Source organism: Leucopleurus acutus (assembly GCF_964270905.1).
Source record: "Leucopleurus acutus genome assembly, chromosome: 8".
Taxonomy (NCBI): Eukaryota; Metazoa; Chordata; class Mammalia; order Artiodactyla; family Delphinidae; genus Leucopleurus; species Leucopleurus acutus.
In genome coordinates this window covers 1,689,976-1,714,811 of record NC_139151.1, presented here as the reverse complement: position 1 = coordinate 1,714,811, position 24,836 = coordinate 1,689,976, and the positions used below count along the sequence as shown (strand labels likewise).

The 24,836-nt window shown below is 62.4% G+C and overlaps 1 protein-coding gene across 2 annotated transcripts in view; it reads right to left on the bottom strand.

Annotated features, from left to right (window-relative positions):
* The window catches only part of IGSF9B (immunoglobulin superfamily member 9B), a gene marked incomplete at both ends in the record, with an annotated part of 41,663 nt that extends 19,161 nt beyond the window's left edge, over window positions 1-22,502 (bottom strand). Inside the window, 12 exons of one of the 2 annotated variants that reach the window (XM_082843801.1) lie at window positions 396-519; window positions 1,297-1,447; window positions 1,694-1,810; window positions 1,895-2,035; window positions 2,320-2,462; window positions 4,604-4,749; window positions 5,027-5,168; window positions 6,246-6,363; window positions 6,613-6,764; window positions 11,645-11,791; window positions 13,240-13,437; window positions 22,439-22,502. In XM_082843801.1, coding sequence (XP_082699927.1) covers window positions 396-519; window positions 1,297-1,447; window positions 1,694-1,810; window positions 1,895-2,035; window positions 2,320-2,462; window positions 4,604-4,749; window positions 5,027-5,168; window positions 6,246-6,363; window positions 6,613-6,764; window positions 11,645-11,791; window positions 13,240-13,437; window positions 22,439-22,502 — 1,643 coding nt within the window. The remainder of the gene's footprint in view (window positions 1-395; window positions 520-1,296; window positions 1,448-1,693; window positions 1,811-1,894; window positions 2,036-2,319; window positions 2,463-4,603; window positions 4,750-5,026; window positions 5,169-6,245; window positions 6,364-6,612; window positions 6,765-11,644; window positions 11,792-13,239; window positions 13,438-22,438) is intronic. The other variant, XM_082843802.1, reaches the window with a different exon arrangement.
* Window positions 22,503-24,836: the final 2,334 nt, after the last annotated feature.

Sequence of the window (24,836 nt, the reverse complement as noted above, 5' to 3'; positions counted from 1 at the left end):
ACACCGGGTTTCTGGAACCACCGGTGCGGGGTCAGAATAAAAGATCTATGCTTGTGGCTGGCTGTCTTACGATGCCCTTGAACATCAGGACTCTCTTCCAGGCTCCAGAGAACAGAGCAAGCTGGAGGAGCGAGCCAAGGACAGGGAGGGGCCGCGAGATCAGCTGGGGACGTGCAGCACAGGGTGACGGACCATCCAGGCCCCAGCCCCGCCGTCATCCCAGACACCCCACCCCCCTGGAGCCTGGTCACCGGGCAACACACCCCACCATCCGGAGGGAGGTAGGGCAGGTGGAGAGCCACACCCTTCTCATAACCTGCCCCCTGACCCCAGGGACTGATGAGGGGTGGGGGTGGGGGGATAAGCAGAGAGCAAGGCGTGCGGGGGTGACTCACAGAGGTCCGTACCAAACAGAGAATGTCTGCTCAAATCCTCCATCGTAGCCTGGCTCCCAGGACACGTTGGCAGTTGTCATGGAGACCTGGACCCGGACACTGCCCGGGGCATGGGGGCTGGTGCCTGCAGGCCAAGCGGACACCTCAGGCGGGAGGAACTGAGCCCGCGGAGCCGGGCTGGCTGTGACCTCGTGCACCTGGCAAAAGCGGTGCCCCGGGGGAGACGTGGGGACAAGGCCGCTCCGAGGAGCTGCGCCCAGCCCTGCTGGGTCATGGGGCTGGAGGAGGAAAACCGTCCCGCGGGCAGGCTCGTCCTTCCAGCAGGAGATGCGTGAGCATCAGGAATAAGGGCCGGAGGGAAACCAGCCCCTGGTCATCAGCCCCGAGCAGGCCCGCGCTCGTCTGGAGAGCATCAAGTGCGGCCGATGGCCACAGGTGAAGCCCAAAGGCCCCCGTCGCACACGGCTCTCTGGCCTGAGACCCAAACACCAACGTGAGAGCCGCCCACCAGCCCGGCACGGCAGTCAACACCTCCGGCAGGAGCTCGAGCCCTGGGCCTACCACTCAGTGCAGTGACGCCAGGCAGGGCGTCCCCCCCAGACCAGCCTCGGTCTCAATGAGCGAGCGTGGGGGGAACACCAGCTCCCACCTCACACACGTGTGTGACGAGGCGCCCCTAGGTGCTGAGCCTAAAGCTGGTGGTAAATGCTCAAAAAGCACTGGCTGTTGTCACGACTGTGGCTGTCTGTCCCCAGAGGGGCAGGGAAAGCATGCAGGCAGAGGAAGCGGGGCACACGTGCCCGGAGCCCCAGGTCAGGGGACACCTGTGCCAGGCCCAGCCCGGACCTGGGGGCAGACAGCCCCGCACCCAGAGCCCGGCCCGCCTTCCCACGCCCCATACCGACGACAGTCAGGTGGGTGCTGGCAGTGATGCTGGTGACCACATTGGTGGCGCTGCACTCCCACTGCCCGTGGTCCTCCTTACTCAGGGCGCGGAACTGCAGGCTCCCGCCGGGCAGGGCGCTGTGCTTGCTTCTGCTGGGCTTCCCTACCTTGGCCAAACACGGGGGCAGGGAGGAGGGCGGGAGGAGGGGCAGGGAAGAAGAGAAGCCACCAACACTCAGGGGTCCAGGAAGGACAGGGGCGGCCCCGGGCCCCAGCCCGCAGCCCTCCCTGCCCGCCCCCCCCCCCCCGCGCCAGGAGTCACCGTCGCTACTCGGCCCCCGCCCCGTCGGAACAGCGCGTTCCCAGGCCGTGCCCCTACCGCGCTCCCCGGGAGCCCCGGAGCCCAGAGGTACCTTCCTCCACGTGATGACAGGGAAGGGGTCCCCGGCGGCGGCGCAGGGGATGACCAGCTCCCGGCCGGCCTCTTGCCTGTACTCCCAGCCTGGTAGCACCGTAAAGTACGGGGGGTCCTAGGAGAGCACGGCGACGCCGTGACGTCGGGCATTTCAGGCGCCCAGTGCCCGCACGGAGGCGGCCCGCAGCCCCGGCCTCACCTTCAGGACGAGCCTCGCGGGGGAGGACTGGCCCATGGTCCCCAGGGTGTTGTAAGGCACACAGGTGTAAGTGCCAAGAGCCTCCTCTGTGGCCTCCTCGATTCGGATGGAGCCGTCCTCCATCAGGGTCCAGCCCAGGTTCTGCTGGGGCACAGACAGCGCAGGGGAGCTGGCGTCAGGAGCCGGCGCTCGGCCCAGGCCCCTCAGCTGGACCTGAGCTGCTCCTCCGTGTGCAGGCTGGAGGGGGGGGGGGCGTCTCGCGATGCGAGAATGGCCAGGCCCTGCTGGACTCGGCCCACGGGAAACAGCTCTTTGCTCTCCCCAAATCCTGGGGGGAGGGGAGGGGCCCTGGCAGGAACCAGATCCCCAGAGGTAGCACCTCAGGGCCGGGGGCCTCCCGCGACCGGCACACGGCCCTCCGGCACCTTCTCAACCTGCAGGGGGCGGCCGTCCTTGTTCCACTTGACCACGGTGGCCGGTGGCTCTGCGTCCACAGGGCAGCGGATGTAGCCATGAATTCCCACAGGCACATAGATCACAGGGGGCATGTTGAGGACGCGGGCTGGGTCTGCAGGGCCGCGGGTGTGGGGAGGGAAGCAGAGGTGAGAAGGCAGGTGGGGGGGGGGGCGAGCCACCCCGCAGCCCAGGGCCCCCCACTCGGCGCAGTGCCAGGTGTCGGCCCAGCGGGGGCCACGAGATGGCAAAGCCCACTCCCCGGGCTGACCGCCCAGAGGCCACAGCAACCGTCCTGTCTGTGCAGCCCTGCATCCTTAAGAACACCCGTCTGAATGCACGGAGGCACCGCTGCTCCTGCCGGCCTGCAGCTCCCCCCACACACCTCCGCCCGGAGACGCAACAGCCGCCGGGACGCATAAGATAGCAGCATCCCTCCCGAGTGTCTGCGGGACCCCAAGCCCTTCCTCGCCCCACGTCCTCTGCGGACAGCGACCAGGGGCGGAACCACAAGGCTGCTTTTCTGCCCTGCCTCGGTTTCCCATCTGTGCAGGTGGGGTGCAGAGTCAGCCACGGAGCCGCTGGAAGTTTCTCGGGACAGCAGGAGCAGCAGCTCTGTGACGTGGGTGAGCAGCCCCCCCGCTGAGGCTCCCGGGCTCCCACGAGGGCCATGGAGGAGAAGGACCCAGAACTGCCCGGGAGGCGGTGAGGATGAATGGGCGGCTCTGTTCGCATCTGGAGCCCTTCAGAGAAGAGCATTGCATAAATACCAGGCCGAAGTATATATTTAGACATGGCTTCCTACTTTCGTATGGTAGATTTTTTTTTTTCTCCTCCAAGGTTTTCAAAGGGTTTATGAATGAGAAATACTCTGAACACTGCTTTTTAGCAGAAATAAAGATCCTTGTCTCACCCACCTGAAAATCTCACCCAACAGGTTCTCTTTGAAGGCAGGAAAGAGGTAAAAAACGACAAGTGGGAGTGGGTGATGGTGCCAGAGGGAGACAGAGAAACGCTTCCCTCAGCAGACACGGCCACAGCCTGGAGGATGGAAGCCTTGGTCCTGGTGGATCATCGTCCTTTGGAGACCACCCCTGCCGGCCCTCTGCCTCCGCCACTGCCCCCTCCATGCCCGGGTGACACAGGCAGAGAGGTTCTGCTCCGCAAGGAGCCTGCCCCGCCCTTGGCACCTTCACAGCCTGGGCACACAGTAAGTAACTTGTAAGAGCTTTTTCTCTCCTGGGTGGCACAGGCCTGGGGTTCTGAGTCACACAGCTTTCCTTAGGCCTCACAGCTCTTAAGAACTCGGGACGCATAAGACAGCAGCTGAAAGTCGTCCTCGGCTGTGGACAGCGGAGAGGAGGCCTCTGCCCGCACCAGCAGCATCACCACGTGAGGGCGTGAGCTCGGGACTCGGGGGGCCCACTGCCAGGCCCACGCTCAGCCCGCCTCCCGGGGTCACCAGCTGTTCTAATGTCCTCAGCTCAGATGCCACCTCTGGGCCACGCCTCTCCAGATGGTCATACTCTCGCCCGCCCCTCCGTGTTGTGGGAGGGAGTGGTTCTTGCACACGAGCCCTTGTGTGATGGATAGCCTGTCACCTACCACGTCAAGAGGGGCCTTTATTGTCAAAGTGACGGAGCCATCCTCCAATCAGGAGGAAGAGATTAGCCCTCGGCACTCATCCTCTCCCCCACTCGAGACCAGCAAGCTGAATGACGCTGCACAAAAGCCCTCGGTCGTTCCGGCCCAAGAGCAGCCCCTTCCCCTGGGTCTCGGGCAGCCCTGGAAGGCGCGGCAGGGAAGCCACCAGGGGCCCGCTGCTGGGGAAGCGGATTAGTCACCCCAGAGAGGATCTGTCCCCCTTGCCCACCCAGCAGGGGAGCAGAGAGCAGCAGGAGAGCTGCCCCACTGGGTCTGAGCCACATGGCCCTCAGATACTAAGAAAAAAAACACCTCATTCAAGGTGCGGACAGAGGAGCTGGCCAGCGCCGGCACGGGGACGGCGTCCAGAAGGCCTGCCTGTCCCTGAGCCCAACCGGGGCGAGGCTGACGGAATGGATTAGTGGACATGGGTGGCCATGCGGCCCGGAGAAGAGCCTGGCAGGGGCTCGATTCACCTCCGCTGGCCAGCCCGGGTCAGGCCTCCTCCCGCGCTGTCCCGTCCCCGCGTCGGCCCCTCCTCCACCCACACTGCCTCCACGCAGCCCTCCAGCCCCCCATGTGGCCAGCGTGGCCTGAGCCTGCCCCACTCACACTGCACGGTCAGGTACGCCGAGGCCGAGGGCGAGCGTCCCAGGCTGTTGCTGGGGACGCAGGTATACTTCCCCGCGTCCTCAGGCTTCACCCGGAAGATAATCAGGGTCCCGTCGATCAGGATCCGCACCCTCAGCTTCAGATCACTGCAGGGACACAGAACACAGGACACAATGGCGGGGGGTGCTGGGGGCGGGGGGCAGGCGTCTTCCATTCAACACTGGGACGACATGCCAGCGAGTCCTCCGCACGGCTGAGGAGGGGGACAGGCGCCGTCTGCACACACACTGGCCTCAGCATGAGGGACACATGGACCGGATGCCCCCAACCCCTGCCAGCTCCCAGAGCCCAAGGGCAGCCCCTGCTCGGAAGCTTCACCCCGAGGGGGCCTGGCTGGGCCCCAAGGGAAGGGCAGGCACTCACTTCTGGAAGTAGACATTCTCGTCCTGCCAGTACCAGGTGTAGGTAAGGTTGCCGGGATAGGCCTCTGCCCGGCAGGTGAGCAGAGCATCCTGGGATATGTTGACAGTGATGTTCTCAGGAGGGGAGACGATGAAGGGAGGTCCTGGGGGGACAGGAACAAGCATGACTTCTCCCGGCGGAGGGGTTGGGGGGGGACCACAGCGCTGGGCTTCCAGGAGGCTCCGACCCTCAGGAAGGGGCACCCCAAGCCCTGGGAGGGACAGCGGGGAAGGCACTGGTCCAGGAGCTGGCAGCGCAGCCAAGCAGTTGTCATGGAGACGCATCCAGCTGCTGCCTGTGCTCAGGTTCTTCCTCTCCCTGCAAGTCCCAGGGATGCAAGGGGTCCAGAGGTGTGGCCGTATGCTCCCAGCCTGCTGTAGACACCCGCCCCACGCACAGCCCCGCTGTTAACCTGGCTTCCGAACAGCCAGTTAACCCCTACACAGGCACGCACACACGCGCGCCCGCACACGTGCACACTCACATACACACACGCACACGGCCCTCCCTGCCCCTCCTTCTCTGCAGTGGAGCCCAGGGCAGCACATATGCAGCAAGGAGAAAGGAACCGCCTAGCCTCTGGAGGAGTAAGAGGCTTCCGGCTGACCAGATAAGGGTGGCGGGCGGGTTGGGGCAGGGGAGGAGAGGGGTGGAGCTCCAGCAGCCCCGGCAGTGCGAGCCTTCCAGACAGGCCCGAGTCGCAGAAGCAGCGCACAGCCGCCACCCGACCCCTCGAGCAGGACGGAGGCTGCCCCCTCTGGGGGCTTCGAGGTCCCAGGCAAGGCAGACCGGCATCTCAGGTGCTGACCCCACAGACGCCAGCCCCACCAAATGCCCTCCGTGTTATTTAACCCTCTGGGGTTGGACGGAATTCCTATCTTTATTTACTGATGCCATCATCAGAGGGTGGAGGCCTGAGAGAGGGCTCCTCCCCCGGGGAAGGAGGAGGCCCAGCGGGATGCCCTCCAGACATTCAGAGAAAGCAGAAACCCACTCGGCATGGTGCCTCCCGCCACCTCACGGGAGGACCGCCGCAGGCCACCAAGGAGCCCCACGATATGGAGAGGAGCTCCCACCACCCCCAGCTGAGCCACCCACGCCCTGGAAAGAACCCCCCAAGCTCAGTGGGGCCGAAACTCCCTGCCAGAGGCCCAGGGCATAGAGGCCAGATCGCTCTCACCTTGGACGAGCAGGTGGGTGGTGTGGATGGCCTCCCCCTGGATGCTGTACGCGCGACAGGTGTAGGCACCTCTGTCCTCCCGACTGACCGAAGTCACCGTCAGGCTGCCGTCACTCACCTGTGGCCGAGGAGAGTCGGGCTCAGCTCCCAGCCCTGGGCCCGCCAACCCCATCCCAGGTGGAAGTGGCCTGGGGCCCATGCACCTGGGGACACGGAAGCAGGCTTCTCCCTCCGAGGACACGGGTGCCAGCCGCTCCGCCTGCCGCCTCCAGCCCCACCTGCGCCTCTGCAAGTGTGAACTGTCACGGGGACGGAGGCGCAGGGCAAGGAGAAGTGGGTGCAGCAGCCGCGGCAGACCCACACTCACCTGGTACTTGCCGCTGGCACCTAGCAGCATCCCCTCCTTCAGCCAGGTAACGATGGGCTTAGGGTTCCCAAAAGCTGTGCAGGTCATGGTGATGCTGCTGCCCTCCTTGGCCTCGATGTACTGGGGGGGGGTTTCTGTAAAGGTGGGAGGAGCTGCAAGAGACCCAAGGCGCGGGGTGGGGTCAGCCAGCGGCCCTGCACACAGCGAGGGCCCTGCGCTGGGCCACCCCACGAGGCCGGCGCCCTCCAGGAGGTCAGAGGTGACACAGGTGGCAGGCCCTGCCTTGTGCGGGGGGACCTGGAACTCAGAGTCAGTATGGCTGGATCCCAAGTCTAAACTTTCCCCATTGCATACACCTAACTCCCAATAAAGGACTGTTTGTCCAGCACCCACAGGGAGGCCCCCCATGCTCAGCACCAGGGATGCGGCAATAAATGAGGCACCCGTCACCCCACGATCGTCCAGACACCCCTCCTTCTAACCCCAGCCCAACCAGGCCCACGGTTCTGGGACATTTGCCGTCTGAGCCCTGTCAGGCCTAGCACGGATCTCAAGCCAGGTGACAAAGGCTCGCCCAGGCTCTGCAGCGACGATCCCCCACCAGGCAGACGGCCCGGTCCACGGGCTACTCGCTCCTGAATTCTCTAAGACTGTGCCAGACTGTCCCCCAGCACCTGCCTCGGAGTTCTGACTAAAATCCCATCCGGTACGAATAACACACTCTGTCTCACCTGTCCGAGCTGCCTATAGAAGCCACCCGATCAACCCCAACTCCCTGGACGATCATGCGGGGTCTTCTGGAGTGGGGGGCACTGCTGACACCAGCCTAGGGTCCACAGCACCGGGCTCAAGGCTCCAAGTTCAAATCCAGCTGCCACTCACTCTGTAACCCTGGGCTCAGCCGCTCTGGGCTCTACCTAAACCCCACCCTCAAGACCAGTGGCAGGAATTAGCGAGGTAAAGTCCGTGAAAGGAGCTGGTAAGACGTACACATGTGAAATGGTTGTCATTCTGTCGTCACTGTCATCGCTGTCGGCCGCCCAGGGCTCCTGAGGCCCCGACGAGAAGCTGTGAGGGGGGTCTCCTCGGAGGCTGCCCTGCCCCAGGCTCAGGACACGCCGGGGGTCGCGGCCACCCACCACCTGCCACCAGCCTCACCTCCCGTTGCACACCCCTCAACTCTGCTCCGACACAACAGCCTTCCCGTCTTCCTACAAGTGCCAAGGACTTCCGTTCCTGGGGGCTCTGCGTCGGCCACCCCCCTCCTGGGCTGGACCCACATCTCACCCTTTCGGCGCCTGCTTGCCTTTGCTAAAATGCCACCTCTGCCTCACCTGGTCAGCCGGCCTAGGAAGGCACCTGCTGCATTCCTGCCTCCTCAGACTGTTTAAAGCACTTACGACCAAGTCTCCTGAGAGCAGAGATTTCCAAGAATCCCACTACGTGCCCAGCTTTTAGCGCAGTTCCTGGCACGCAGTAGAGTCTCGACAAACATTGGTTGAACAGACGGATGAATGCAGTGAAGGAGCCACACACCTGCACACATGCGCGCGCACACACACACACACACAGCAGAGCAACACAAATGCAAACGCAAAACTGAAGACAAGACCATGGCGAGACGGCTTTCTTCGACGATCTCCCCACCCCTCCGCTGAGCGTGGCCGCACAGGGGGCACCGGAGTGAGGACTGGGTGACCAGAAAGCAGGCTTCATCACTCACGACACATCCTTGAGAAAGTCCATCCTCACCCAACGTCTAATACACCAAAAGTGATGGTAAAACTCATTCCAAGTCCTTGCAGAGGGAACCTGGCATCCGAACCCCAGGCCCCTCCTGGCCTGGCCGCGCGCTCACCCCAGCAGAGCCCTCCCGCCACGCCTGCCCTTGAACTCCAGCTCACACAGCCGTGGCCTCTGTTACCTCTGCGTCACACTTAAAGAAAAGATAATATGATAAATTACATCCTGAAGTGACAAATTAATTACTAATTACATAATTACTTTACTATGTAGGTGCTAATCAGGAAAGCACTTGGAACAATTTCGAGTTTTCCGGATTATTTACTGGATCAGGTGTGAGCTTACCAGCTGCACTTCTAGGCTTAATTCTTCTTCACAAATGCCCTATAATTAACCGTGCACGTTAGAAATAGGCTGGCCTCTCCTCCAAGCAATTCATCGACATAAAGCAAGGTTTCACTCTGGCTTTCCAGGTATTTTATATGCAATAAAGAAACAACTGGGCTTGTTTCCTCCCAACTGGTCTTCGAGAAAACACAGAAGGAGAATAAGACAATCTGTGATTCTAATTTTTCACTTTCCAAAGGTGATCCCAGTCAGAAATGCCTGACATTAAATATTCTAGTTTGGAAGCAACGGAATGTTGGTGCTCCAAACTCTTTCCTTCGATAACGGAAGTATTTACACAGGAAGGAACCTCAGAATGCAGAAGGAAGAAAGGGTGAGATCGCTCACGTTGGGAGGTGCCTGTGGTGTCCACCCTTGGAGAGGGAGGCCCCTGGTGAGGGGAAGCATCCGATGATGAGCCCCAGTGCTAAAGGCTGACCCTTCCGGACGAACAACCTGCCAGGTTGCCTAAGTGCGCTGGCTCTCCTTCCTCTGGGCCTCCAGGCATGCTGTTCCCTCTGCCCTGGAACACCCTTCCCGCCTCCTGCCCCCGCACCTGGCAGACTCCTCCTCCCCGAAGGGTCTCTGCCCAGGGCTCACTGCCTCAGAGAAGCCCTCCATCCCTCACGCTCCCAAAGCCCATACTGCAATCCTCTCTGGACCTGACTGCCTCGTGACGTGTCCTTCAGAGCTGGGTCTGGGTCACACCCACTGCGTTTCCCCACAGCCGGCCAAGTGGATGTTCAGAAATGTGTGTTGAATGGGTGATTGTGGGTGTATTCCCAAGGGCTCTCCGACCACCACAGGCCACCTCTCCCAACCTGAGGCGCCTCCTATGCTACCCGACTTCATCTTTTTCTCCCCTAAGGAGGAGGATAACCAGCATTCTGCACACGATGACCCTGCGCAGCCAACCTTCCAGGCGCGGTGCCAGACGTCTTCACCCACAGCGTTTCCCTTAACCTTCACAACAGCCCTACAAACAGGCTTTGTTCTTGGAAACACAAAAGGGAAGCTCAGAGAAATGATACGGGTGCCAGGGATCAGACAGCTAACGCGGTGGATCCGTGAAATAAGCTGAGTCTCATCGGGCCGCGTTCCATGCCGGTCCACCCAAGCAATGAGGAATTCCCAGCCACGAACTTCCCCTGGTGCAGACGGAGCCCGAGCTCTAACAGGACACACGACTCTAACAGGAGGAAGCTCTGCGTCCCGGCTCGCAGTGTCTGCGCATGCCTGCTTCTCTGCTTGCTGGACCGGACCCAGCAGTGATGTGAGGGGAGGAGGTGAGGCTGCAGGAGGCGTCAGCCCGCCTCGGGAAAGGGCAGAAGCAAGCAAGCAGCGTGGGGCTCTTGGCTCGGTGCTCATCAGTGACGCTGTCAGCAGCAGGTTTACCTTCCTAATTATGTTCTGCTTGGGCTAATATTAAGCCGTTTTCATTCTGGGCACACACAACAGCTGGCATCGAAAAGGGATGACTCAAAAACTCGCGGGTGGTGGGGACAGCCCAACCAAGATTCAAAATAAGCCTCCAATCGGTCTCTGGGGACTGACCAGCAGGTGCGCCTGCATCCAGGGGCTCAGGCAGCCTGGACCACTGACCCAGGGCCACCGTCCCTAAGTTCGCTTTCCAGAGACCAGTGCTCTGGCTAAAATACTCTGTTCTTCCAGGGCCCTGGATGGGTTTTCAAGGCGGAAGGAGCACAGCCTGACCCGACCCCACAAGGCAGGGACCCTCGAGGCTCAGAGAAACTTGCAACCCAGGCAAGCGCCCATTGCTCTCTCCAGACCGTGGCACCCAGGGTCACAGACATCACACCCAGAAAGACGCAAGCAGTGGGGGGCGTGTCCAAAGCACACCTGTTGACACCTCAATAACCAGTGCAGCGTCTGCAACACGCGGTGGCTGAACACGTCGGCTCATAAACTGAAGCAAGAGTAACTGTATGGTCAGAAAAACAAATCAAAGGGCTTTCCTGGTGGCGCAGTGGTTGAGCGTCCGCCTGCCGATGCAGGGGACACAGGTTCGTGCCCCGGTCCGGGAGGATCCCACATGCCACAGAGCGGCTGGGCCCGTGAGCCGTGGCCGCTGAACCTGTGTGTCCGGAGCCTGTGCTCCGCAACGGGAGAGGCCACAACAGTGAGAGGCCCACGTACCACCAAAAAAAAAAAAAAAAAAAAATCAAAGCAAAAACCCTGCTCCCCTCCACCATGGGGACCACTTCTTCCACTTTCTGCCGGTTCCGGCGCCCCCTGGCTCCTCCGGAATGTCCCCTCCCAAGCGAGGGCTCCCAAGGGCACAGGGGACCCTCGGTCCAGGGAAACCCCGGCCCCTGGGAAGCACGGCACAACACGAGGGCAGTAAGTACCCGCGGGCATCAGAAGGTACCCTCTGGACCGGGACCAGCAGGATCCCCGCCGGCCCTGGGTGCGCTCTGCTGCTGCGGGTCACCCAGCGTGGAGACTGGCGCCCAACGGTTACTGAGGTGAACGGTCTAAAGGAAGAGGCTGTAACGGGGAGGTGCCCGGAGAGAGCCTTCCTGCGGCTGCTCCCAAGTCCGCCCCGCAGATCCTTAACCCTACCAGTTTCGGGTGCCGGTTTCCACCTCCCTGCGCTGGGCTCTGACGACCCCGCCCGCGGCAAACGCCCTGGTGCCGGGAGCTGCCAGGCCTCTGTGCCCATGGCCCCCAGGGGCTCCAGGACGAGCGAGGGGGCCTGAGGCCCCCAGCCCGGGAGCGCCGGAAGGAGGCGCACACGCACGCACGCACGCTCACACGCCTGCGTGCACAGTCACGCAAGCACGCACCACGCACGTCTGCCCGCTCACTCGCACGCACGCACACTCTCATGCCTGCACACAGGCACGCGCACGCACAGGCCCACGCACGCGCACGCACGCACCGTGGATGGTGAGGTGCACCCAGCTGCCGTTGTGGAAGGTGTCGTACTGCTGGTCCAGCAGGAGCACCTTGCACTCGTACCAGCCCTGGTCCTCGGCGCGCACCTGCTCCAGCCGCAGGGATGCCTTGTCGTGGAGGCTCGCGCGGCCTGTGGAGAGGGGACAAAGTGGGTCAGGGGCACGCAGAGCACCCTTGTGACCCCAGCCCGCCGCCGGGCAGGCCCAGAGCAGGGCGGCCCCGAGAGCCCCAGCCTCGCTGCCCGCCAGCTGCACCGAGAACGCCTCAGTTCCCTGCAACTTCCCATTCTCTTGGAGCCAAGGAAAGGCAGAAGGGATACAGAGCTGGCGGGAAGGGGGCCAGAGAGCCCAGAAGAAGAGGAGAGGGACCCCGCCCCAGCAGGTCCCCGTGGCTGCCACGCCCAGCACCCTGTCTGCCCAGCACTCCTGTGGTGGGCAGAGAAGAGGCCGCTGGGGACAGGGTGCCGGCGTCCCCTCCTAGTCCTGTCGCGGAGGCCAGAGAGCAGAGCGTTCATCCAGCCAGAGCCCAGGTTCCGAGCGTGGCCGCAGGGCCTGTAGCCCAAGAATGAGGAGTGGCTGGCAGGCAAGCAAAGACCCGAGCCGCCCTCCCTAACTCCGTTCCCTTCCCCAGAGCAGCCCTCGGGGTCCCCCCTACGCTCACTCTCCACTCAGGCCCACTCCTCGCCCCAGTGTCACGACCTCCTGTGCTTTCCTCCTTGTCTCCTCGGTAGTGGCAATCTGCCTACAAACCAGACAGTCAAAACCAACCAGGGCCGAACAGACACAGACACAGGAGGAGGAAGAGGGAGAGAGAAAAATAGAAGCTGAGAAAAATGCAATGCAGACCTCAGAAATCAGAGGTAAAGATAAAAGCTGTGTCCCACCAGTTTCCTCTCTTCCTTTAGACCCCAACACACGTGCATGCGTACACACACTCAGACATGCATGCACACACACAAGCCCACGTGCAACCCTCGCACAGGCACACACGCCCCTCACTCACACCGCCCCACGCCCTCCTCCCTGGCAGGCAGGCCCTGACAGTGACTCAGTGAGGCCACCACTGGCAGGAGTAATTGCAGAGCAAGACAGCACTGGGGCCAGGAGGAGGGAGAAGGGAGGCCGGAGGACGAGGCACCAAGTGCAGCAGGCGCCCAGACACTTCCCCACACTCAGGACTGGATGAGGCCCCAACTTCAGAGCCAGAGGGAGGGAGTGGGCAAAGCCAGACAGAGCAAACCCCGCGGCCGCCATGGCTCTGACGCAGCTGCTCCTGCCGAGCCAGCCGCCCTCCCGCCGGCCTCCTCTCCCACACATCAGGCTCCTGGGCTCCCTTCTCCTCCTCTGGCCTTGGCCCCTGCGGCCCAGCGGGGCTGTGCAGGAAGCTCTGTGTCTGCCCCACCTCCATGTCCCTCTCCTCACGCCACTTAATTAAAACCTACCAGAGTGCAAAGGATGGGAGGACAGAGACAGCGACTGGAAAACAGAGATAAGAGGCCCGTCGGAAAAGACAAGAGGCCACGAGACACAGGCAGGAGGGACGGTGCGGGGGCCCTGGAGCCAGGCGGGAAGGCCTTACCTGCATACTCAGGGTCCACATGGGGCGGGTAGTAGCCAAACTTGATGAAGATGGGGATGGGCACCCCGAACTTGAACCACTCGACGACATAGGGCGGGGGCTGCCCCGTCACCGGGTGGACCACGTCGCATCGCAGGACCACGCTCTCGCCGGCCCTCGCGGTCACGAACTCGGGCTCCTCTCGCAGGCCGTGGGCACCTATCGGGACAGCCACACGGGGACACAGGGAAGGAGGTGAAAGGAGATCCTGCCCGGCCCCCCCAGAGGCCACCCCTGCCCTGCCAACCCCAAAGAGCGGAGCCCGACCGCGCCCTCCCCCATGACAACCGCGCCAGCTCTGAGGAGCGTGGCCACTGAGAAGGTGGAGGGGCCTCGGCCCCTCTGTGGACACCGTGGCCCGGGCGCTGCAGCGGGTGAACATGGGACGTCTTCCTGCACCAGGATAATTCCCAATGGAGCCTGGCAGGGGCTGCAGAGGCAGCCGTCCTCCCACGCCCCGCCCCCAGCTCAGCCTGATGTTCACAGCGCGAAACAAGAGTGCTCCATGCAGGAGCGGGGAATCCCTAACAGGCTGCGCAGAGGCTGCTCGTGGCATCAGCAGACGGAAAACCCCGGGGGCCGGAGCTGGCCTTTCTGCCCCTCCTCCCTCGGTCCGCCGCGCGTGCCGCAGAGGAGGGAGCGGGAGGGGCTGGAGAGGGAGCGGGAGGGGCCTCCAGCCCGCCAGTTTCCACGCCCCAAGCCTATCAGGCTGCGAAGCCCCAGACATCACCATTAATACCGCAGGAGACTAGGGACGCAGGAGGGGGACCCTGGGGCTGCTAACCTCAGCCAGCTAAGGGGAACATCCCCACCTCCGGCCGAGGACGAGGCGCACGGCTGGATAGGGCTCGGCCACCCTCCCGAAAGGGACTGGAAGGGACGGAAGATGAGGCGGGAGAGGCTCCCCAGCGGCCCCACCCCCAGCCCAGCCGCAGAGAGAAGCGGTTAAGCCAGGCTCCGCCCCGAGGCCTGCAACCCCACCTCCAGCCCAAAGGCACCTTGTCCAGCTCCCTTCCAAAGTGAAAGAGGCCCCTCCCGCTGCCTTCCCTCCAGTACCCACACTACCCCCCAGACCCCAGCCCTTCCACCCCGCCCCTCCCCTCCAGTCCCGGCTGGACCCCTCCAGGCAGCACCAGGGACAGCGGCTGCTCCGCGGAGGCTCCCAGCCCGGGACGCCCAGGAGAGCAGCCCCCGTCCTCCGCGTGCCTCTGGGCCTGATTCTGACCACCCCTTCCACCCCTGGGGGCTCCGGCCCCGCACCTCTCGTCCGTCTCTCCTTCGTGTCTCTGTGTCTTTCTGACTCTCTGTTCGGCTCCGGATCCTCCTCCAACGTCTGTCTCGCTGTGTCTCTGTCATTTCTCTCTAGCTCCCCGCTGCATGGGTGATTCTGTCTACCTGCCTGTCTCTCCCCACCTCCCCGTTTATATGTCTCTATCAGCGCGTGTGTGTGTTGGGGGAACGTGTGGGGTTCCGTTCGCCTGTGCCGGGGAAGGGGTTTTGCTTTTCCACTGCCCGGTCTCCGTGGTGAGCTCTGCCTCCACCTCTCTGGGTCTGTGTCTCTGTCTGTCTCTCCTTTTCTCCCTCCCGCTCCAGCTCCCTCTCCTCCTGCAAATTGCGGAAGAAGGAGGAGGCAACCCTTCCAGAAGCTGATTGGCTACCGGTGACATCACTGTTTTCTAGAGAAAGAGCTAAGATCACAGAGTATTTTTGGAGCAGAGCAGACTGTTGCCCTCACCTGCCTGAGGCCCCAGCCGGTTTTCCAACCCTCCCAGCCCTGCTTTAGGCTAAGTTTGAATTCCAGCCCCTCAGGGAAAGCGCAGCAGGCACCCCCAGGTGGGGACAGAGCCCGCGCAGCACCCGGGCACAGAGGCTGCTCCTGGACCCTGCAGGGATGGGCAAGGAGCAGGCCACCTGAGCAAGCAGGGAAAGCAGCGCGTGTGCGCGCGTGTGCGCGCGTGTGCATGCACGTGTGAGTGTGTAGGCTTTGGAGGAGAAGAGAGGCAATACAGGAACCAGGGTAAGAGGAGGGGGCTCCTCCCGGGGGCCGTCACCTGGGGGGCAGAGGCCTCCACAGAAGGGGCTCCTTCCCAGGCTCTGGCCCCAGCGCCTGGGGCAGGGGGCAGGGTCGCTTGCCCCCCTCTCACAGCGAAGGCTCTGGAGGCTCTGGCGGGGGGAGGGTCTGCACCTGGGCTGCCTCATTCTCACCGCACAGCAGCGAGGCAGCCTCTTCCACACCGGCCCCCGCCAGCCTGGACTCAGGGCTACGCACCCACCCCACCAAGGCCCACTCGGGCCTCAGCCCCGCCTCCACGGTTCTTCCCGAGGACCCTTCCACCAGCGGCCGGCAGCTGGGAGAGGACACGGTGAGGCCAGCAGTCCAGAGACGGGAGCAAAGCCAAAAGAGACCCGCTTCCCAGGAAGAAGGCCGGGGCGGGGCGTGGTGGGGGGAGGCCCTGCCCCAGCTCCCACGCTCAGACCAGCCCTCCTGGCTTTCTGAGTCCTAAAATATTTATCAGCTTCCCTCATCTCCTCAACACACACCCACACCCACACACACACCCACACACACATACACACACACACAGCGTGTGCTCTCACTCCATCACCCACGAGCACTTCCCCCTCAGCCTGAGCCTTTCTGAGCCAAGCATGTCTAATAAAACACTTTCTCCAGAAAAGCTCACTGCAAAAAAAAAGTAAACACTGCTGGCAGCAGAGACCGAAGAGGGGCTTGACGGAGGAGAGAGATGACCTCAACCCTAGGAGGACACGACCCAAGTCGAAGAGTGAAAGAGAGTCCAGGGGCAAGAATGGAGACAGATGGTAGGGTGCGAACAGACAGAGACAGAGAGAGACAAACAGAGAGATCTCAGAGGCACACAGGACTCAGCCTGGGACACAGAGACACAGGCCTTCAGAGGACCCAGAGCCAGGAGGGGGCAGAAGGGAGGCCGTTAGTCCAGGAGCAGCAGGCTGCTCACGGTGGCTGGCTCAGAAGGGAGCAGGAAGGAGGGGGCAGGGGAAGACAGGGATGGGTGGTGACCTGAGTGGGAGGGCTGCAGCGGGGGGAGGCCCCAGACCCCTCCCCAGCACAGAAGCCTGCAGCAGCGGAGGGACAAGGCCACGAGCCTCAAAGGGATGCTGGCGTCTCAGGGTGAGCACCGCAGGGGTGGGAGGTGTCCTAGATGCCACACACCCCTTTCAGAGAAGGCAGGACACAGCTGTACCCGGAGGAGCTGAGCAAATTTGCATCTTGGGGACACACCCTGGTGGGCAGAGAGGGCAAAGGAGGACGTGGTGCCCCTGCGGTCTGGCTGACCTTTCCGAAAGCCCACTGGGGACAAACCTCCTGCTCTCTGGGCCAGGTGGTGCCCGGCGGGTAGCCGGGTCCAGGGCTGCCACTGGATCCCCCATGAGCACAGGACCACGGGGCATCCAGGGCCTGACGCCCCCACCCCCCAAGCTGGGGCTCTTCCACAGGCGGGGCTGGGGGAGGAGAGATGCCAGGACCGGAAGGTCTGACGGCGGGAAAGCCGGCCACCAGGCAAACCCGGCTTCCTCTAGGCCGCTCCTACACACCAGGCCCGTGCTGGGTCGCAGCGCTGGCTGACAGGCGTACTACCATCTCCATTTCACAGGTGAGCAGGCTGAGGGCCCCCGGGCTGGCTCAGCCGCCCGCCGGGCAGCAGGTCGGAGCAGGTTCCAGCTGCCGTGTCTCCCCTTGGCCGGGCCACAGGCCCAGGGACCAAGGACGAAGGCCCCTCCCACGCCGACCCAAGAAGCAGCCCCCTCCCCTCTGCTGAGTCAGGCCAGCCCCTCCACACCGCACACTCTGGACAGGTTCTCACAGCCAGAGCTCTGCAGCCCTGGACCCAAGCAGGACGGCGGGGTGCGCCTGGGTCAGAAGACAGCTGCTGGCACTGGACTGAGCCCCCTCCACCTGGGACCCGGGAGCTCGGGCTGGGTGTGGCGGCGGCGCCAGCCTCCTCCTCTGTGAGTACAAGTCCTCAGGGAGCCTCCCCTCCCCCGCCCACCCCACCCCCCAACCCCGTCCCCCTCCCCCTCGGGCACCAGGCTCCCAAACCACAGGCCTGTTGTCTAATAATACCAGCGCCAGCCACCACCTCCATCTGCCAGCCTAAAAATAATCCCTGCTGAGTCCAAAAAAGGCACAGCCCCCAACAGTCCCCCAGTCCCTCCTCCCTGACACGCCAGGGGGTTCCAGGAGATTCCAGGGAGCTTGTGATCGGGCTCCCCCGGAACAGCACCCACCCCCTACCCGGGGGGTGGAGAGCCAGAGGCTTGCACGAGGAAAGCTGAGGACAGACATACCACCCAAAGCCAAGTGTGATGCGGAGGAACGGCCGTGTCCACGTCAGGCCGCACCCTGGTTGTCCTTCCCAGGAGGCAGGTGGGCCGGAGGGCACCAGGACAGCCTGCCTCCGGCCAGGACCTCCACCCACGCCTGGGCAGATCCTCCTTCTGCGGTCTCCCCAGTGCTGACCTCAGGCCCTTCGGCCCCCACTCCCCATCAAACTCTCAGGGCCCAAGTCAAAGGTCGGTTGAGCCCAGCCTGGCCCTGGCTGGGAACCTTTCCATTTTCTCTCGAGGCCCTGGGGGAGGGGTAGGATCTGCAGGCCCCCTCCTCCATGGGCGCCTCTTCACCCTGACCCTCCTGGCCCAGGCAGCCCGAGAGGCAGCAACGACGCTATTAGCAGCCTTAATTTGCTCTGGGCTAGATTGTATTTCCAAGAGCCTTTCCCCAGGAGCCACTGGCAGGAAGCAGTCAGCAATCCAACCTCCGCTCTGCTCCTGCAGCGGCTCCTCCATGGACAGACCCAGCGACACCCACCCTGCCCGCCTGCCGGGCGGGTACAGGCCTGGTCCAAGTGCCCGTGAGCCGGGAGAGCCCTCGGGTAAGGCGCCAGGTGGTCACGAGTAAGCGGGGGGATCGAAGCCCGTGTCTGCTCGTAGTGAAGCGTCAGCACTCCCTACTCAGAAGCCAGAAAACAGGACAGCGGCTGCCTTCATATAGTGTGTGCAAGTTAACTGCCACAGCTGGCGGCCGGGCCTGGACCAGGAGGGAGCTCGGGGGCGGGGCGGGGTAGAGGGTCGGGCAGAGAGCAGCACCCAGTCCCCTCCCTTCCAGGAGGACAGGCAGGCTGGCTGAGCCCTCGCTCACAGTCTGGCCCACGAGGAACTGCTCTCCGAAACCTTCATGGAGCCCCCGACTCTGCTCACCAGTCTTCTGCTTATTCACGCAAGAGAGAACAGAAAAGCAGGAAGATGCCTAAGAGAAATAGGTCAGCTGCCTCGGGCAGGCTGGGCTCTCCCCCATGGGCAGGGCCAGGCTACAAGCTGCCTCTGCGCCTGGCTCCCCAGGGACCCAGCCCCTTCTCCACTCAAGAGTCTGGGCTACTGGGCAGCCGAGACCAGAGCCCACCTTACAAGACAGACCCGTCTTCTGCATCCCTGGGGCTCTGCCCGTGTGTGTCCCCACTGAGGCTTTCTCTCGGGGAGTTCAGGCATCCTTCGACCAGCCCCTGGGCTGAGCCTCCAACTTTGGGGGCTTCTGCGCTGTCCAGACTCAGGTGTGGAGCAGGGGGCAGGGGAAGTCAGGCGTCTGCTCCAAGTCTAGCCTTACTGCCACCCACGGCCACCAACACTCAGATGGGAGTGATGCCCCACCTCGTTCCTAGAGACTCTGGGTCGCCTGTCTGCTGCATTCACGTGCACATGCAAACACACAGCTGCACACACTGCGTGCACACACGCACACACACACACGCGCGCGCGCGCGTGTGTGCAGTCACCTCCAGCAGCTTGCACCAGTGACAGCTCTTTCCACAATTCAGATCCACTCTCACACAAGCTGCTTTACCCATCCTCGGGCGCAGACAGGAGAGAGCTGCTCCCCGAGACCCGAGCCCAGCCTGAGGAGGCATGGGACGTGCAGGGGGGCAGGAAGCCTTTCAGAGAGGAGAGAGTTCGTCCCTCTCGGGCCTCACCCCCTCGCGCCCAGGTCCGCCCTCACACCCTTAGCGCAGCAAGGCTGTGGCAGCCAGGCCCGAGGAAGGGAGATCTGAGGGAGGAGAGCACAGGGCCAGGAGCCAGGACAGAGGGCAGCCAAAGCAAGGCTGGAGTTCAGCACCTCCTGGCCAGGCAGCATCTGCTCCTTAGGTAACCAGATCCCAGCTTTCTGTCTCAGAGCCTCAAACCTGAAACCACCAGCCCTGGGACCCGGCAGCTCCAGGTCCAGCACACGCCGATCTTGGGGCCAGCAGCTGAAAGCTGATTCTTCACACACACACCCTGCTCGGCTTCTCCCGAGCGCAGCCTGCCAGACACACCCCTGCCTCTAGCGTGTGTGCTGGGGACGCACACACATGCCACTTGGCCACGTCCCGAGCCAAGTCCTGCTCAGCTGAGAGGCTGCCCGTGGGTCTTGCTAGCAGCCTCCAGGCCTAAACTTCCTCCCTCCCACCTTGGCTGCCAAAGGGAGGGAGGAGGGTCAGGGCCAGGCCAAGAGTACAGGGCACTGGTCCAGCTACCAGCAGGATCTGAGTCAGAACCCACTTTCTTTGGGGACACTAGTCATGCAGGATTTGTAGTCAACAGGAGGAGGCAGCCTTGGCGGTAAAGGCCCGGGTCCTCCCCCCAGGCTTGTTCAGCAAACGTCTGGGATGCAGACTCCAATAGCCATCTTCCAGGCTCTTCTGCACACCCTCCCCAAGCTCTCCACTGCCCCCCGGATACACGTGACTCATCCCTCCCTTTCGCCCCTCTGCTGGAGCAGCCCTTGCTCAGCCCAACCCTAAGGCTGGCACCGCAGAGTCCCTCCCCTCAGGAATCTCCCGGAAGTCACCTCTGCCAGTCGGAGAACAGCTGAGCTCACACAGCAGCATCTGAATGCTGGCAGTGTGCAGGCAGCAGCCTCACAGGCCTGTCTCCTGCCCCCGGAGGCTGTGCGTGACGAGCTGCTTGCCTCCTGGGCTCCCTGCATCCTTCCCACAAGGCTCTGGCCACTGACAAAACTCCAGTTTTACAGATCTTTCAAAGGATTTCCGAGCAGCCCTCCACATCTCCCCGGGCGAGGTCCACCTGGGAAACCAAACTTGGTTCCCGACAGAGGCAGCACCTGAACTTTACCCCAAGGCATTCCCAGCTCCCAATGCCCTGAATGGCTCAAGGGAAAGAAATTGAGAGGGGGGCCTGGAAGCCCCAGACAATGAAACCATCATCATCATCGTTTACTTACTTTCTTACTTACTAAAGAACGCTAATGTTCACAAAAACCCTACAAGCTCAGGCTGTTAACCCCCAATGAGGCAAGTGACAATCAGAGAAGCGAAGCAACGTGTCCAAGGTCACAGGCCAGCAAGTGGCCGAGCCAGACTTGACTGCAGGTCCTGTGACTAGACCTAGGTCCTTCACCACCACACGCAGAGCCCCTTTGGCTAAAAAGACCCCGAAGACCCACAGGGGTGGCAGGCAGGGGTTCATGTCCAGCCACCGCAGACAGAAGGCAAAAGCTTCATAACCAACAACCTTCAATGCTGGGAAGTCCTTCCTTCTGTCTAGCCACCTTGTGTGCTGCTGTAATAAAGCCCATTTTCCTTTATTCTGTGCTTAAACTTGTAAAAAGTCCATCCGCCTCCCCTGAAGTCTCATCCCCTGAAGTCTCAGTCTTGGAGGCTATTTCAGAGCCTCCCTTTGGAGTTTCTTTTTTATTCAAAGATCCCAGCACATCCTTTTGTGCTTTCAGCCACAGTCCCATAGCAGGAACATACCAAAAACTGGAGGGGAGGAAGCTGCGGGCATCGGAAGACTACAAGGGAATGAGGGGGTGAGGCTGAGGCTGGAGACAGGTTCTCAAGCGCAGTTCGAACGACCTCACACCCCACTCCACAAGCTTCTGCGGTCACTCTGGCCTCAGTTTCCCCACCTGACAAAGGGAGAGTTTTAAAACCATCCAGGTCACACACCATTTAACAAAATCACCCTTCCCTTCGCCCTCCTCTGTATTCACACACTCCCAAACAGCACGGAGACCTATTCCATTCCAGAAACTTTCCCAAATCACTTCCCCTCCCCCTACACAGCCCCAGACACGGTGAAGAGAGGACCCTCCTGCGCGAGCGCGGCCGGACGCGGAGTATCCCGCTGCGGGTCCTCCTGCGGCCGCCCACTCCCGGCGGTTCTCCCCGGAAGCCATCCCTCCCGGCCCTAGGAACCTGTCCGCAGCCGGGTCGTGTCTGCGCGCTGAGCACCGTGAGCTCAGAGACCCGGCACTTTCAGCCTCCGCTCCTACTTCCATACAAGGGCCGAGAGCCAGGGTGTCACACAGAGGTGGGCAGGTGGCTCTGCCGTCTCCAGAGCACAAGCCCGCGCGCTCACGTGCGCATCACCCAACGCGCGGGCTTCCCTCTGGCCTCTTCCCAGCTCAGACCGGAAAAACGGAAAGAGGAAAACCTCCCTCCGCCCGGAGACGCGGCAGTGGGGACCCCCTTCCGCCGCCCTCGCCCCCGGCCAGCTGTGCCCGGCTGCGGCGCGCTCCCGGGGAACTTTTGCCCGGCCAGTCTCAGGTGCGGCGGAGCGGGGCGCGGGCAGGGCCAGCCGAAGGCAGCCGCTCCTCACAGCCGGCGAGGAGCCCCGCGCAGAACCAACTCTTCTCCTCTCGCGGGGCTCCGTGCGCCCCGCCCTGCGAGGGGACCCGACCTCCAGCTGCCAAGACGTGTGGTCCGGAAAGACGCGAGCCGGAGCCAAGCCCCACAGCGGCTCTCCTGCGGAGCGGTGGCGCTGCGCGGGGTCCAGCGTGCCGCAGCCGCCCGAGGACCCGCAAACTCCCCGGCGGCAGAGTTCATTCAGAAAGCCGCCGCCTCCCCAGCGCACGGGGCGGCGGCTGCGCCCGAGAAGGGCACCGGGCGCGGCACCCGCTGTGAAGCCCTGGGGCCAAGGGTGGCGAAGTGGACCGAAGCCCGAGGCGTCCTCTCCCGAGCGCCGGCAGCCCGGGCTCAGGCCCTTCCCGCCGGCCGCGGCCTCGGCCCCCGCCCTCCCCGCGGTGCTCGGAGCGCGCCCGCCGGGAGGGCGCGGGCTCGGCAGGAGGACGGGGCCGAGAGCGCCGGGAGGCGCAGGGGAGGGACACTGCACTTCAACTCACCTTGAGCCGCAAGACCTCGGGCGCTGATCACACTTGCTATCAAAGTGGCCACATACCAAATCATAGTACTACCGCGCGCCAGCCAGGAGCCTCATCCTATCGCAAAGTGCCCCGCGCCGCCTACGCCCCGTGCCGGTGCTCCCGCGGCTCCTGCGGCTCTTGCAGACCGGGCGGCCCGCTCCCCATCCCTCCGCGGCTCCGCTCGGCTCGGCGCGTAGCCTCCCGCCCGGCGCAGCGGCACCTGCACTAGAGCCCGAGCGGAGCGCAGCCAGCGCCGAGGAGAAGCCCGGCCGCACCGCCCCAGGCCCGCCCCCGCAGTCCGCCCATTGGGCTCGGCTCGCAAACCCGGAGCCCGATTGGCTGGGACGCCTGCCCGTCACGGCGAGGGGGGCGAGCCCATTCAAGGTGCGTTGACGTGTGGCCAGCCCAGAGCCGCAGAATCATGCGCATTGCCGGGGAGAAGGCGCTACCGCGTCTCCGCTTGGTTCTGCTCCCTGCTCCCGCTGCCTGGCAAGTTTCTGGGGGAGGGAATGTGGCTGCCGGGCCGGCTAACGGGACCCTGGAGTCTCGGGTACCCTGCAGGTCTGAGAGGTCGGCGCCCCCGCCCACCTAGTGAACCCAGCATCCGGTTTCCATCCAGCAAAAAGGCGTCCCGGGAGGACGGTGCTGATTCAGTGATGGGGAAACCCGGGAACGGCAGCCTGGGGAAGCTGGGAACGTCCTTCGCCGGATATCTTTTCAAAGGGGTCACGCGCTACCGCCACCAACCCCCTCCCTTCCACACACGGCCACTCTTTTCTCCCCAACGCACCCCCTCCCACCCAAACGTGAGATTACATTAAGCTCCATCCAGCCCGAAGGCAGGGGGATGACTAAAATGACCTCTAAAAGTCGCTAAGATTTGGGGTGATTCATTGGCTCAGCTGCGGGAGAGTCACGGGCCCCGTCGGGAACACACGTGTGCACACTGCCACCCCCAGTGCGGGTCATAGTTGCTCATCACCACGAAATCTCGACTTTGAGCAGTGAAAGTGTTTGTTCTTCTCCTAAAAAGGCTGTCTCCTCAAGCACAAGGTTCCTCCCCCCTCCCCACCCTCCTGGGAGCCTGGCCCCATCAGCAGCATGAAACCAAATGGATTTGGGGAGCAGTGTAGGGGTCTGGGATGGAGGGACCCAGGGAAAGTGGATTTCTTATTCCTTCAGTAGAGGACAGGGAGGAAACTGGAAGGTGTTCATGTTTCCCAATCTCATCCCCTCCCCCAGTGCAGTTGTATTTGCAGAAGAAATAAACGAGTGTCATGGAAACATCTACTACAAACAATCCCCTCACACGGGCGTTCTGAGGCTGAAGTGAAGATGCCTGTTCTTTCAAGGAGTGAGAGCAGTGGTGAGAGGGGCACAGCTCCCCAGGATGGGCTGCTGCCACAGAGGGGAGACAGAGGGGCAGCAAAGGGGAGCTCACTGGCTCTAGGACATGGAGCTCAAAGAAAAACAAACAAAAACAAAACAAGAGGGAAACTTGCTTCTAAGAAAACACACACACACACACACACACATGCACACACGCACACACAGACCATGCATCAAAAGTGGCCTGAATACTGGGGAAACAGCCTTCCCTGGAAGGTGAACCCTCTTAGCTCACCGCCAGCCAGGAGATGGAAAGCTGGGACCCCCTCGCCAGCAGAGCAGCAAACACACTGGTAAAGTGTAGCATTTGGATATAACCTGGAGAACCAGAATCCTGCCCTGCCCAACTTCTCCAGTCATGAGACATAACTCTGGTGATGCAGGGACAGTTCTCCCTGAGCCATCACTTTAGGGTCTCTTTCTCTGCCAAGATGCCTTTCTTGGGGATGTGAAATGAGTTGGAAGCTCTGGTCCCCCACTGAAGGGCTGATTCCCAGCCAGCGTGTCCAGGAGCTAGAGCTCTGCCCTCAACGTATACACGTGACCAGGGTCCTAGGGCTATGAGCCTTAAGGGATCCCTTTGCAGAACTAACGATAACAGGATTCTCTTTCTAAAGCCCCTAAGCAGCTAGCTCGCCTAAAGAGAAATGCTGGGTCCCCCAGGGCCACCCCAGTCCCTAGCCCTTTGTAGGCATAAACACGGCAGAGGAGTGGGAAACATTCTTCTAGGGGCCGGAAGGGTAAGGAAAGGGGTGGAGCCACTCTCACCATCATCTTGACTGTATTTGCTTGGTCATTGATTTTGTCCTACTCAGCATGGTAGTTTCTGCTAGGGAACTAAAACTGTCTGTCAGATTGAAAGGAAAAAAATAACATAAAGAGCTTAAGAGTGTGAGTTTGGCTGGGAAGGGTTTCAAAAGATCTGAAAAGGGGACTAAATTTCTTCTGGATAAATCTACCAGAAATGCAGCAGAACAAGGGAGAGAAG